This window comes from Echinococcus granulosus (assembly GCF_000524195.1).
Source record: "Echinococcus granulosus chromosome Unknown EG_S00010, whole genome shotgun sequence".
Lineage (NCBI taxonomy): Eukaryota > Metazoa > Platyhelminthes > Cestoda > Cyclophyllidea > Taeniidae > Echinococcus > Echinococcus granulosus.
This window is the reverse complement of record NW_020170390.1, coordinates 866078-879925: the sequence shown is the minus strand read 5'-3', so window position 1 is coordinate 879925 and position 13848 is coordinate 866078. Positions and strand designations below refer to the sequence as shown.

Sequence of the window (13848 nt, the reverse complement as noted above, 5' to 3'; positions counted from 1 at the left end):
GGATATTTTAACAAATGAAGCATTGTGCAATGCGAAACATGTTTAGTTTATTTCCTCTGTAAACCCATTTGGTTTCCTATGAATGCACCTAGGAGGTGGAGATGCCATTTTTGGGCAATAGACAAAATTACGAGCTAGCTTTATTAACTTGTGTCTTGGACGATTTGTGAAGGCTGTCTGATTTGGTTAGTCAAAAAATGATTTTTTCGTGTTGGTAAGCTCTCAGCGAAAAGCCACCTCGATTTTGGATCATCCGTATTTACCCAACTTGTAGTCTTAAACCACTTAAACTGATGTTAAATTTGAATGTCACGACTGACTCGTCCAGCAGCTTTGCACAAATTTTGTGTTTACAAATTTTTTTTGGTGCAGAAACGTCTTTCTTTCTGGGTGCCAAGTGAGCATTGTCGTGTCGCAATCTTACTATTTGGGTCTTTTGTGCCAATAGGTGGGAGTCAGCGGTTGACCAGATGTTCATGATGTGTACAGAATGAAATGTTACTCCCAAATTTTGCGTTTAATTTGCGGCGCAAAATACCTGTGAATTCAGGCTTATCTTTTTCAACGACCAAAAAAACTTTAGCTAGCAAAATTTAGCGCATAAAAATGTGCCTATCTCCTAGATTTACTTGTTTAAGGGGATGACATCCCAAAATAGTATCCTCCTACCAAAACAAACTTTACTTTCACATGCCTTGGATAGGGTTTCAAGTTCCTTGTCTACGATCAAGTTGATGCACCCAGAGATTCCTTTGCATGGGCATAAATTTAAAAGGCGCCATTGTGTGGTGCCGCTGTAGCTTTGATAAAAGTTGTACCGAGAAAGATACTTGGCTTAGGCTCATTCCGGGCAATGAAGTCATTTATGCCCCAAAATGGAAATTAAATGTTCTCAAATAAAGCATATGCCTACTTTACACCACGATTTACGCAGTTGGCAGCATGTACGGTGCGAAGTATTTAAATAGTCTTGAACAAATTACCTTTTCATCAGCAAGCAAGTCACGCCTTCAAAATAGGCCATTGTGCCGTCTGCAGTTTATGACTTACAGCCCCAACTAACATTCGAAGGTGCCTCGGATACCAGCCAACCATTTATCAAGTCAGAGGCGTAAAATAACATTCTAAGAGTACAGTTTGGCGAGTACTAAAGAGTTGTTTCATCACATAATCGTTTACTTTTTGAAAGCTTGTCCGATGCGGATTTTTCAAATCATGGGTACGCAATACCGCATAGCCAGTGAACATTTATTTTTTAAGGCATGCCAATGTGCCTATACGGGTAAGGGAAAAACAAACCGGCTGTTACTATGGCAGCAACGGCCGGTGGGAGATTAGTTTTGTTGATGTTGCTATGGTGGGCGTAAGGTCCAGGTATAATTCCTCCGAGAAATGTCTCCAGACATTCCAGCATTGCGAAGCGAGGGAAGGGCAAAAACCGTCAATAACATAAATGCCTGAGATATGCAAGTATTGTATATTGTTTTGACCGATGTAACGGTGATCCATACATAATTACTGCAATTAGTGTTTATTACAAGGAGGAAGTGATGTGTTTATTTGGCATTATATTTATTAGCTGTGAAGACAAGATAATGTTTGAGCTACAGTCGACACTTGGCTTAACTTTACACGCTGAATGATATACCTATTTTCGCCATGATATACATACTATGGAATGAAGACTTTTTATTTGAATCTGCCGAGGGTATTACTATGCCATGACATAAAACGACTGGATTGTTTTAATGTATCCATAAGAAATCGGGAAAGAAGGGATCGAACACGACTCATATTTAAAATTTACACTTGACAGCCTAATGGGCAATATTTCTATCCTTACACGACCTTGCAGAACTTGCAATGTCTAAAAATGTAGACGGATTAATGCACTTTGCAAGTATCATAAAGAACAACTTCACCATTCGGTGCAATGTATTCAATAAGACGTCATTGAATATCAGACAAAAATGTTTAAGTCATTCCAGAGATGTAAATAGTCTGCAGACTTATAGTACGTAAATATCACAGATTCAAAGAGCGCCCAAGGAGTGCTAGAAAACCTAGCAAAAGTGCATGATGACTTAGGATTTTGACCTTGGAAAGGCTGCGTACATGAGCCATGAATTACACACATTTAATACAAGAACGCCTAAGGTAAACCAAAGCATTCACACAGATGGTTGTGGACAAACCAATTTAGGAGGAATTTCCATGAGGTTGGTGGAATTTTATGGCGCTCGTGCAGACCATTACTCTGGCACCACCAGACATCACCTATCTTTGGCGTCAACCAGACGACGTAGGACTAATCAAAGCTCCAAATAACGATCAGATTACCAATTTTTGACACCAAAAATATTTGGTGAGACTAACGTAAGGCAAGTCTTTAAACAGTAAGTCCCGCTGTTTCAAACTTACTTTTCGGCGATCAGAATCTATCTCAAGGGTAAAGATACAGATACGGCTACGCGCAGAAAGTTTTGGTTCATCACTGAGTTTTCAGGCATCGGTAGGACAAAAATATGCGAAAAATATGCTTATTGAAGTAATTTATTTTATAGCACATCAAAAAAATCGATTTGGGTATTAGCCAGAAAAGATACAGGTCCGAAAATCAGGAGGTCTCATAGCTATTGAATAAAAGGTAGTAGTCGCAGATAACAACACTCGATTTTTCAAATCAACTATCACACAGATTTGCATTTATTATCCTGCAACAGTCCCATATTCATCTCTCTACAGAAAAAGAAGTGAAATTAAATCATAGTATCTCCGCGGATTGAGTGTAGCCAAATATTAAAATAACCTTAAGTGGCTTTGAAGTAAAAATATCGCAAAAAATGGCATGCTACTGTGACAATGAAGTTTGAACTGCGAGGTAGTCATTCGCTAGCATTCCACAAAAAAGAAACGAAAGGTAGTACAGCACTTTACAGCTTGCACGGTAGACTTAATGATATCTACAAGCAAACTAGATAGATTTTAACATGACTGATAATATGCTAAGAGCTCTTCAGTTCTAAACATTTAATTTTTTCATGTAATTTTGCTGTTATCCGACTCATTATGTCCTCTGAGCAATCGTATTCATTATTTTAAATCGCAATGATGCGATAACATAGGAACTAGACGTTTCTTTTGGCTGAATGCTTGCCCACACTGGAACTTCATTCACTGCAGGTTGCACTTCCGCATTTAAACAGTCAATATGCCATGCTCTTCCGCGGTTAGAATACTCATTCTAAACGTAAACATTAATACAAACGTAACTAACAATGCAAGTTTTTGTGCTTATTTAAGCCAAATTGGTCAATTCCACCAAGGTGTTTAACCTTATAGGAACTGCCGCTTATCTGACCTTAGAACGCTTTCAAAATCTCATCATATAAGGATGTTCTGCAGTTCACGTTTAATGCGGACGGTTTTTCTACTTTTCTGCGCATTTTTGTCCTTAACTTCTTGTGTTTACCCACTAGGTAGATGATTTTGCTGTTTTTTTACATTGGTTGACTAGTTCCAATCATGATTTGGTGGCATAGGAGAAATAATGTTGTGTAATTACACCTAGGCTAAATGCAAGAAAAAACACTTGGCCCGATTTTTGGGTCAAAATCGTTAGCACTAGCATGTGTTTTGAGATTCAAGCCCTAAAACCATAGTATGGTCCCACATTCTTAACGCAGCTTGCGTCGATTAGATACCAAATTGACATCCTATCTCCATCTTCAAAATGGGTAGCTCTTGGCTACCGCACAGAGATAAGCATTAATACAGTAAGTATACTGTGCTCTTTCCGCTCTAATAGCATTTTACTCTTAACTCTGTTATTATTTCCTCCGTAAACGTATGTTTAGCTTACTGTTGATACTTTGTAGATAAAGTGCGAAAGGCCTGTGCACTTTTACAGAGCCATCTTGATTCCTATAAGTTTGATGAAGATTCTAGGAAAAATGATTTGCTTGTTCAAACGAGTGAGAGTCTGGACACAGCTATTAGTGAATTAAGAGGTTTGTCGTATTTCTTCTTATTTCGGAAGACCTCCCTCGACTTCATTGCGTGCGCACTCTTAGCGTTCTATCGCAGCATTTATACTCACAAAACTCCACAGAATTGCTTTATTATTTTACAATGTTTTTCAACGAACTAACCGAGACTTTACTGAATGGTGCTTGCGTGGATCTAGAGAAAACGATATCAATTTTAAGAAGAAACCTCACGCGCCCAGCATTTATCGTAGCCAGCTTGAAATCCTTCACAGAGGAGCAGATGGCTTTTGTTCACAAGTGTCTGTATACGGACAAGTATTATGCAGAATCTTTATTGGCTGAGGATGATCAATCGGTTTTGCTAATGTCGACGTGTCTTAACTATCAACTCCTACTAAGAAGAATAGAAAATTACTCCAAGGTACGATGAATACACTTTTATCGGAAATAATGAGAATTTTAAAGCGGTAAAGCCATTCCAGTTTGTTGGTTTTCTTCCTCTCGTGTTTTACTTTATTTGCACCAAGTTGACTATGTGTGCTCTGTAATACGTACAAACCTTTTATTCTGCCTGACATTCTAGCTTTATCTTTAGGCATTTTAAGAAGAGTGTTTCCATACAGTGCTTGATAATAGTGCTAAAGATTCCAAATCTGCTGCTACAAAGTGATCCAAATATCCTAGCTTAATAGCCGATAAGCATTACCAATTTTTGGTCTTAATTTTACTTTAGACAAAATAGGATCTCATGTCTTCCGATAGTTTCGGGAAAGGTTACTTGAAGGTGCTAAGGCGATTCAAAGGAATAGCCTTTTATTGAAAATAAAGCACCGAAAACAATACAACTATTTGTAACTGTCTAATTGGTCTACGTAAATGCGGCCATGAAATTTAGAGACAAATAAACTACATTAACAGAGTCTTTAGGGCTTTTACACGTTCACCATTTTACAAAAAGCGGTGGTCATCATTGTGATTATGAACAATCTTGGCTTTTTTACATTTCTGCCTTTTTATGGAAGTGTAGTGCTGATCGGATCTTAGGTAGGAAGAGATGAGAAGTTACGGTGATTTAAATCCAAGTTTCGATCAAATCGTTACCTGCCTTTTGGTCCCTTAGATGTTGATAGAAAGCTAGGCTGTCCGTGCGCTCACAATGAGAGCTGTCCAAGTAAACTTGCCTCGCTGACATGCTGTAGCCTAGGAATAGCTAACAGCTTGGTGTTCACCTCTTTTACTGTAAGCGTGTTTACTGATCTGTTGATTTTGCAGCACTAGAAAGTAGTCCTATGATAGTGGTTAAGAAAGTATCGAAACAGCAACTTGACCGGCAAATGAATAGGGCACGCAGCCCAGGCGTGGCTAGGCTGGAAACTTGAGGAATCAGGAAACAGGCTCATTTACCTTTAAAAGTCGGGCAGGGGCAGCAAGTAAATTGTTTGTAAGGCATTGCTACGTTGTTCGTGCTTCCGTTGAACTGTGGAATAGCAGACGATATGTGAGTTTGAAACTAATGGCTAAACGTTTTCTTTTCTAGACGGTTGCATGGCACATAAAGCGAAGAGATCCAGAGCACTGCTACGTAGGTTTGTTACAACTTTCAATGAGGTGTTTCATTACCATGGACGCGAATGCAAGGTCTCAAAACTGCACCCCATCTGTCAACAGATGTCACAACTTGGTGGACATTTGTCTCGGTCCGATAGATTCTTCGTCTAGCATGGCATTATTTCATTTCGGAAAGCTATCAAAGATAACACAACAGCTGCAAACAATTTACGATCCTGTCTTGCAGCTACGCATTGTAAATGAGTCCATCGATGCTATCACAATCGAAAAGACGCAAAATGTACTTGAGGTAAGCATATTTTATAATTTGTACGTCCTTTTTGCCTACTTGTTGTAGCGCAGTGATGAGGCAAATGAAGTGGCGCACAAGTTGAGAAGTAGTTAAAATTGTTGGGCATCTTGCCGAATAGTAGGTCCTGAAAAAGATGTCAAACTGTTTGCTTGATGAACTACGCTTTGTAATGCCCATTCATGCATGAGGTGACTGTCGCATTACATGGTTTAAGGAGCATCTGATGCCTTCTTACAGGCCAATTCTTAGAAAGTTAGTTGTTCACAATTGTTATTGCTCTTTACCCTTAAAGTGCAATGATGGACAGTGTCCACCAATAGGGGCACTGGATGCAGAATCACACCGACGTTAAACAGATGCCAAGTGTCAGTATGCTGCCTGTTGGTGAAGCGACTGCTATTCGGTGAGGATAACTGACGTGGGAGCCATCTGATTTACACCCAGATGTGAATTTCAGTGGATCCAGCAGAAGTAGTGGTGTACTAATTAGTGTAATGAACGGCAGTTTCGGGTTATTTTTAAATCAGAAACAAGTCATTTATCACGGCTAACAGTCGCATTACCTCATGGGGCCTAGTGAATTCAGGAAGAGCGAGCGGTTGAATTAGGCAAGTGCCATTCGTGGGGTTAGGGGTGTGTAGGGGGCGGGGGAGGAGGATGGAGGACGACCAACGTAGAGGAAGTACAAGCGCGGGCAAACACTTGACGTTTTTTGATACGGCGGTTGACACTTGGTCCTGTTGGGGTGGCACCTTCGAGCCATCTTGACGAGCCCCTGCACGAGAACACACGCGCACATTTTAGCTCATTGGTGTGAATCACCCCTTCTAAGTCCCACTCGAGACTAACAATTTAGAATGTAGACTTAAAGAGTCATAAATTGTTGCAAAGTTTGATCTCCTTCAAGTTCAAGGCCTAATTAAATCGTGAACAGATAGTGCGCAGTTCTTCAGTGGCTGAGATTGATGGGACTCTTGTGGTTGGATAGGGCCAGACTGTGTTACACAACACTGAACTGTTTAGTGAATGGGGGATTTAAAAATACTCTATGGAATTAGGAAAAATAAATGGGCAAGAAAATTGCATTGGCCTAAACCTGTGCACATAACCACTTGGGTATAGAAATCACAAAAAAAACCAGAGCAGATCAGTGAATTCTAAAAGTAGTGCGAATAGAACAACTAACTGATGAAATTTATCAGAGCGGTTTCTGAGGCAGAGGAGGTGAATTTGGCCTGCATGCACTTTAGTAGCTCAATGACCTCCACTGTGACACTATTGATCGCCCGCTTGTACTTTTTGACCGAATGAAGAGAACCGACTATCCGAAAAGGCCCTTGCGATCTTTCGTGTTGAGAAAAAAACGAACGATTCTCGACATTCCTAAATTTTACAAAGTTAGACCAATTACCAGTGTGTCAAGTCTGTCTGGTCTTGTTTTGCGTTTTTTTTTGTCCATGTTGCATCCTACCGAATTAAGAGGAGGTCATGACTGCTAGGGCAGCACGGGGTGCAGTGTTCTACCGTTCTAAAGTCAAGCGGGATTCTGGATACGACATTTCTCAAATCACGTGTTACCCCAAAGAATATCTTTTCTATAGATGGTGGTAGGTTCCCGCTTGGAGAGAACATGTGCGTTGGAGAATTTTAGTCCCTGAAATAACTCTCCAAGCTTTTTTTTGATGGAATGACTATGGAAGCGGATTTCATTCTTAGGTGTTGGCAGTTAATTCCCTGTTAAAGGGAAATTTTCCTGTCCATGTGATCCTGTGATGTTAAAAGTGAAAAAAAAAACAGTCGCTGTTGAAGTGGTCGTGCGTCACTGTGATCGGTGAAGGTCAATGACTGCACCACTGAGTAGATGCGACTGGACCTAAGTGGGCATTCTTGAACTTGTCAGAGTGGTGTCCCGTTTACTCTACCTCTAAATGAAACCACGTTGCAGAGTAGTAGATGAGGACGGCTAGTTTATATCGTTTGCTCTATTGATGGTCATCAGCAAACCATTTCTTCAAAACAACAATCAAAGAGCCACGCATGTTTTATTTGGCTGTAACCGTTAGTTTAAAAATTATAACCGATGTTTTATTATGACTTCAGGATTGTGAAATTCTGAAAGATGGTGTGGATACGTCTACTAATCGACTTGAGCAAGCCGAACGGGATATACGCAGTTACGTGTCTACCCTAAATAAGAGGCCGATTGACGCCTCCTTGGTAAAATCGGAACCAGAAGATGTCGTGAATACCCTGCGATCTCATCTTGACAAGGTCAGAGAATACTTGGAGAGGATAGAAGAAGTGGCGAAATTCGTGGAAAGTCATGTATGCATACCTTACAAAAAGCAAAAACGGATCACTCCGGACATCAAGTGAGTGCATTTTGGAGAAATGTTTCCATTGTGTGACCTATTTCTCATATTTTTTTACCGTGGGCAAATGAATATTCTCCTGATGGTAATAGGCAGTCATTTTAAATAATGAGGAAACCATTTTTAAATTCGTCAACTTCCCTCTTGTATGATGGGAGCTCAAGGAAGCGTTGAGGAACGGCAACATTTCTGAACCCTCTCACTTATATAGTCATAAACTTCTCGAATATAGGTTGCAAAACGCGATTCTTCTAGGCATCTGAGTTAATTGAACTGATGGAGCCACCGCTAGACAAAAACAAGTGCTTAAATTCATTTATTCAGAAAGGAATCTAAATTGCGCGGCATTGATAGCATTGATGGGCGAGGTGTGTCAGCAGTTTTGGCATTCCCTCAATGCACCATTGAAACAAAGATTCAAGAATTTATTAGGCTTCCAGTTGTATGAAATCAAACTATAAGATGAATCCTACGTATCAAGCATTAAAAGAGGATAATAATATTGTTTGTGGGGTGCTGCATTTGGATGACTTCTACACGACTTGAAATGCACTTATTGACATTCAAGGTATTAAGCTGGATTAAACCTAAATTTAATGCAAAACGAAAAAACTATTCTATCAACCGCACTGACTGGTTCCATCATTTTCTCAGACCCATATTTGATGCTTCAAGTAAGCAGCATTTGTGAATTCTGCTTCCATGTCTTCATTCGAGGTTCTAAAAGCGGGAAAACCTTTGCATAAGGAGTGAAGATGGGGACACCTGTTCAGTACTATATATGACACTGACAAGTGCCTTTAGTTAGCTGCTCTTTTAATTTTCATCAGCCAGGTGATGTGACATGCGCCATTTATTTACACGAATGTGTCAGACATGTCGACCCCACTGTCTGCTATCAAAATCACTGTTAGGCGTTCTGGTGGGGGCAAAGGTTGACAACTGAACTGCGTATTTGCCAATGGCCATAGTTGCCGCCAATGACTCATTTATTTTTAATCAAGAAAGTGAAATTATTCGGACCAAGTTACAAATAAGCACGTTGGAACTGATGGAAATGGCAATTAAGCATTGACTGGTTTCTCGTATCATTGCACACAAAGTAGGATAAGCAGTTCTGATTAAATTCGGAGAGTAAATCGACGTTGAGTTCTTATTCATAAAAGTAAAATTGGAAAGATTTTGTGGGAGAATACGTCAGGCTGCGTGCCTTACTTGCTCTGGTACGAGTATGAGGAGGTGGGCACACAGGTGCTGCAGAGGGGTACAGAAACACCGGAGTTCATTTACTGAAAGTGATCCGTCTTGGAACCGGTCACATTCTCATTTGTGTAAGACAAAGGCACAAGCACGACTCGTCACCTCCCCCCTCCCAACCATGTATCTCGGCCTACATCACCTTACGGGAGGGCTTGTGTCCATAGGTGTGACCGAAATCCTGGAGAGGGAGAGAGAAACCTTGGCTAAAGAGCAACACAGAGAGAGAATGTGTGCGTCTATTTGTTCGAAATGACAATAAATGTATATGTTCCAGGGTTTCCGGTGCCGACAATGGGGTTATGAGTAAAAGGTTTTGGTGAAAACATGAGCGGAACGCTAACATATAAGCTTTCCTTTCATCAAGTATCGCGCGTATCACATTTTCACCGCCATCAAATACATTCTTACTCATCAAATGGGCTCGTATTGGTGCTGCCTTATCCGATCTTGTCTATCTTGGCAACGAATGGACCCCTTGACCCATTAACGATATGTGAGGACATTAATATAGGTTTTGTGGATAATCACAGTATCACAATACGCACTTACTTTCCACGCACATCGTCGCTCGCTTGTAACCATTCCTTCGTTGGCACTTTAGAGAATCGGCAGGTGGACATCTCAGTAACGAAGATCAAGCATGGGACGAAGATTCCAGTTCTGAGTGCGAAGTCGAAGCCCTTCGAGATGTGAGTTACATCTCTATCCTACTTTTATGGCTATAGCATAAAACATTACTTAAATCTGCTCAACAATTCACCACGATGACATTTTACTCCCCTTGAAATAATACATGATTGTGCTGCATCCATGATAACATTGTCCGCCTAACGACCGAAGCGTTTTATTGCTGTATCCATAAAATTACTTTATTAATCAGAATGATTCCATTTCGACCTCGCAAGTTCTTCTGAGACGGTGTCCACAAAACGCAGTTCCTACCTGCTAACGTAGGAAGGGATAAGCATGTAGGGCAGTAGACCGGTAATTAAGTTCTTGTGAATTTCGTAGCTACTAAAGAATACGATTACTAAAGTGAATCTTCCATGGAAATGCTGGGCACGAAGATGATCCACATGGGTTCTCGATACTTTGGCCAGGTGAAGGATAGCAATAAACGTAGGAGAAGGTAGTCGACGTAACGAAATCAGAACTCAGGAGGATGACCATTCACAGGATTGATGCAGACAATGGCAAATTAATGAGAGTTACTCCAATATTAACTCGAGTGTCCTTCCAAAGAACTCACCTCGAGGGGTTTTGATAGAGGGAAAAATATTGAGAACTTTGGCGGCAAGGATTTTTTTGTTATTTGTGATTTATAAACTTCAGCGACTCGATACCTCACGATCGTTGTAATATATCAACGATTAGGGCGGAATTTTAAACGTGTTACCACAGTGGTGTGAGGCGGTTCAGGAGGTTTCTTTTACGGAGGACGAGGTATGGGAAAAGGCGAGACTTCACGCCGTAGAGCAAATTATTCTGTAAAGTTATTTATTACAGATTTATTTGGCCTGCCATTTTAACCAACCCGATAAGGGATGAAATCGGTGGATGCATTGCGTTAATAAATACCCTATATTTTCTAATAAATAGCATTGATGAATAAGATATATAGATGAAGACGTAATTCCTTTCACTTTAAGTTCCCCTAAATAATAAATTGGTGCAGTTTTGAAAAAAAATTGAAATGGGGAACATCGCTGTGTGTTTTAGTGGTAATGAGCACTGTGTTGCCTTTCAGATAAGCTCTGCCTATCGGGCTGCACAACACTCTAACCGCAATTTTTTCAACGTCTTGCTCCATGGCAGTGGGTATGAGCCGGATTTGCCCGAGGGTCCACTCCTAGCAGTAGAGCTGAAATCTGCACCACAAATTCGCCAAACACCATCGCCGGCCGCGTCTCCGAACCAACGGATGCATTTCGACGAATCTGGTGAATTCATGTTGAGCTGCCATTTTGTTGTCAGGAGCATTCAAAATGGCTTCCCCGTGCTGACAAACTCAGTCAGGCATGATAATGGAGATAAAATTTAAACGATTAAACTGAACACTTCAACATCACCAAGGCCGTTTATTGAAATTAGGATCGTTGATTCAGAAAACCTGTTTACATTACCGAAATCATATCTCACTTTGCCTAATTTTAAGTACACTACTAGATCTGAGCATTCACATTGTACTGGCCGCTTTAAAGCATTTTTTTGCATTTTGGAAGAAACAGGCCAAACCAAACTGTCTTCTCAATTGCCGGAATGGTCAACGGAATCGACGTCTGGTTTAAAGAGACTACGCTCATTTACACTCCTCTCTTTGGGTCTCACGTTTGAAATGTAAAAAACTTTCGAACTTCCATATTATATTGTGTGCATGTAATAACAGTTTTTGCTACTGCGAAACCTTTTAAACTTAGCCTTTAATGGAAATCCTGCATGTTTTAGGGGATGGGTCGAACTACCTGATAAAATATGAGTTGAATATTCGTCAGAGGTGTATTGACAATTAAGGATTCAAAACTGTAAGCTATAGTGAATTGAAGAGAGTCAGATCCTGGGGGCAAGGTTCTCGAGGTAGGTTGGGTGGTGTCGCGAGTCCACCAGGCAGGAACAAGTGGGGTAGTGACTGCTAAAGTCGCCTCCTGTATTATATTCGTATTTTTTGGCCTACAGACTTTTGAAAAAATGGGGTAAAGGCGGATTTGGCCTATACCCTAAGCGTTGAGCTATTTGAACACCAATCTAGTTTGCTCCGTGTTGTTACATCGTGGTGGTTATCTGCGCTATTATTGCCAAGATAGGAACACGATAAGACTAAGATAATTACCTAAGGTCCAAATTGGTTTAAAGCATGAATATTAGTAAGCAATTAGAATCAAACGATGGATAAAAGAGAAATTTGAGTTTTTGTTTTTGGTATTAACACGTACTTGATGCAGCAGCAGTTATTGCTAAAACATAAACTTCGGGAAAATCATTTGAAATAATAGATATTTTAATGCTAAGGCTTGTGTTTTTCTTGATATGTTGAAACGTAATAGCCTTTACTAGATTAGTTTATTTAAGTGAATGACGGATATCAAAAAGCCCGGTTCTTTAAATAAGCTCGATAGCAGGTGGTTCTAGTAACTGCAATGAATGATCGGTTTATTGTCACGCAAACGGCACGGGATAGTATTTTTCGTGCTACTATTTGCAAGGAAAACAAAGCCAGAAGAGACTTTTGCAAAAATTACGGATTTTTACTTGGACCACCTTCACTGATTATCAAGGATAGGATCCCCGAACTTATAGATAAATCTCGGCCGAAGGTGGAAGATATAATGCCTCAAAAGTCGAAAGTAGGAGAATCCACTAGCAGGCTGAAAGTGCTACCATCACCAACTACTTATCCAAAGACATCCGCGGGCTTAATTGGCTGGCGGTGTTATAGCCAGTACTGGCTGGATAAATATGGGTGATACCGCAAACAAAAATGCATCCAAGTAGTATGGCATTCAGTTCTCTATTTAATCTTGTCAAAAGCTTAAGGCATGTTTTCCTTTGCTTTTAATTTTGATGGGTACACTAGCAGAAACTATCGAAATATTTGTGCGAAATAAAAGCGAAAAAATTGTTCAAAAATATCAAAGTAGAAGTAAACACAGTTGATAATGTTATACGATCAAGACATCTTTATAGGATAGAGAAAACTTTTTAGTAACGAAAGTAATTTTTAATTCCCCTCATCCATCTGAGCAGGAGGTCTCATTGCCTTTATTTGCAATCATTTAATCAAGCTTGTCTGAGAGCGCAGGAATTTGCGGTTTAGTTTTATTTGCATGGAGATGCATATCCTTAGGCGGTAGAATATTAACCATTTATCTGAGCTGATTGGCAAGCTATTTTTGCAAATGCCATGTAACAGTCCGTTACATTTAACATCCAAACTAATACTACAGTTCACCGAAGTTCAAGACCAGAACTCGGTTGCTATGCGGAATAAGAATTTGACAATTCCGTTAAAAGGCTAAATAGGTTGAGGACCCACTAAAAGGTGTTTAAGGAAAGTGGTCTTGCCAATGGGGTGAAGCAGTTCACTTTTGACGCTTATGTTTGTTTGTAGAAGTGAGGTCCTTATAAAGGTGAATGGTGTCTTGGGAGTTGATTCACTAATGTTTATGGTTTAGGAAAAAACAAGTTCAACCAGGTAGGAGTGTGCATAAATGGATTTTAGTTGTAAGGCGTCACAAAATTAAACAAGTTGGATTTTCTAAATTTAGTCATTATTAATTCAACTACAATAGGAGCAGTATCGAACATGGCGAATTAAAATAGTTAAACATGTGTTTATTAGTTTACTTTTTTGCTTTATAATATACGTCTA

General features: G+C 39.9%; 2 protein-coding genes across 2 annotated transcripts in view; both read left to right on the top strand. All coding sequences in view use genetic code 11, as the record gives it.

Moving 5' to 3' along the window:
• Positions 1-5610: 5610 nt before the first annotated feature.
• Positions 5611-11523, top strand: EGR_02302 (hypothetical protein; the record flags this gene model as incomplete). The annotated part of the gene is made up of 5 exons (XM_024491551.1): positions 5611-5847; positions 7951-8222; positions 10084-10171; positions 10884-10925; positions 11230-11523. The coding sequence occupies 5 exons, from the start codon at positions 5611-5613 to the stop codon at positions 11521-11523; spliced, it is 933 nt and encodes a 310-aa protein (XP_024354057.1).
• A 1093-nt stretch (positions 11524-12616) lies between these two features.
• EGR_02301 (hypothetical protein) overlaps positions 12617-13848 on the top strand; it is a gene marked incomplete at both ends in the record, with an annotated part of 9025 nt that continues 7793 nt past the window's right edge. The window contains 2 exons of the mRNA XM_024491550.1: positions 12617-12823; positions 13008-13113. Coding sequence (XP_024354056.1) covers positions 12617-12823; positions 13008-13113 — 313 coding nt within the window. The remainder of the gene's footprint in view (positions 12824-13007; positions 13114-13848) is intronic.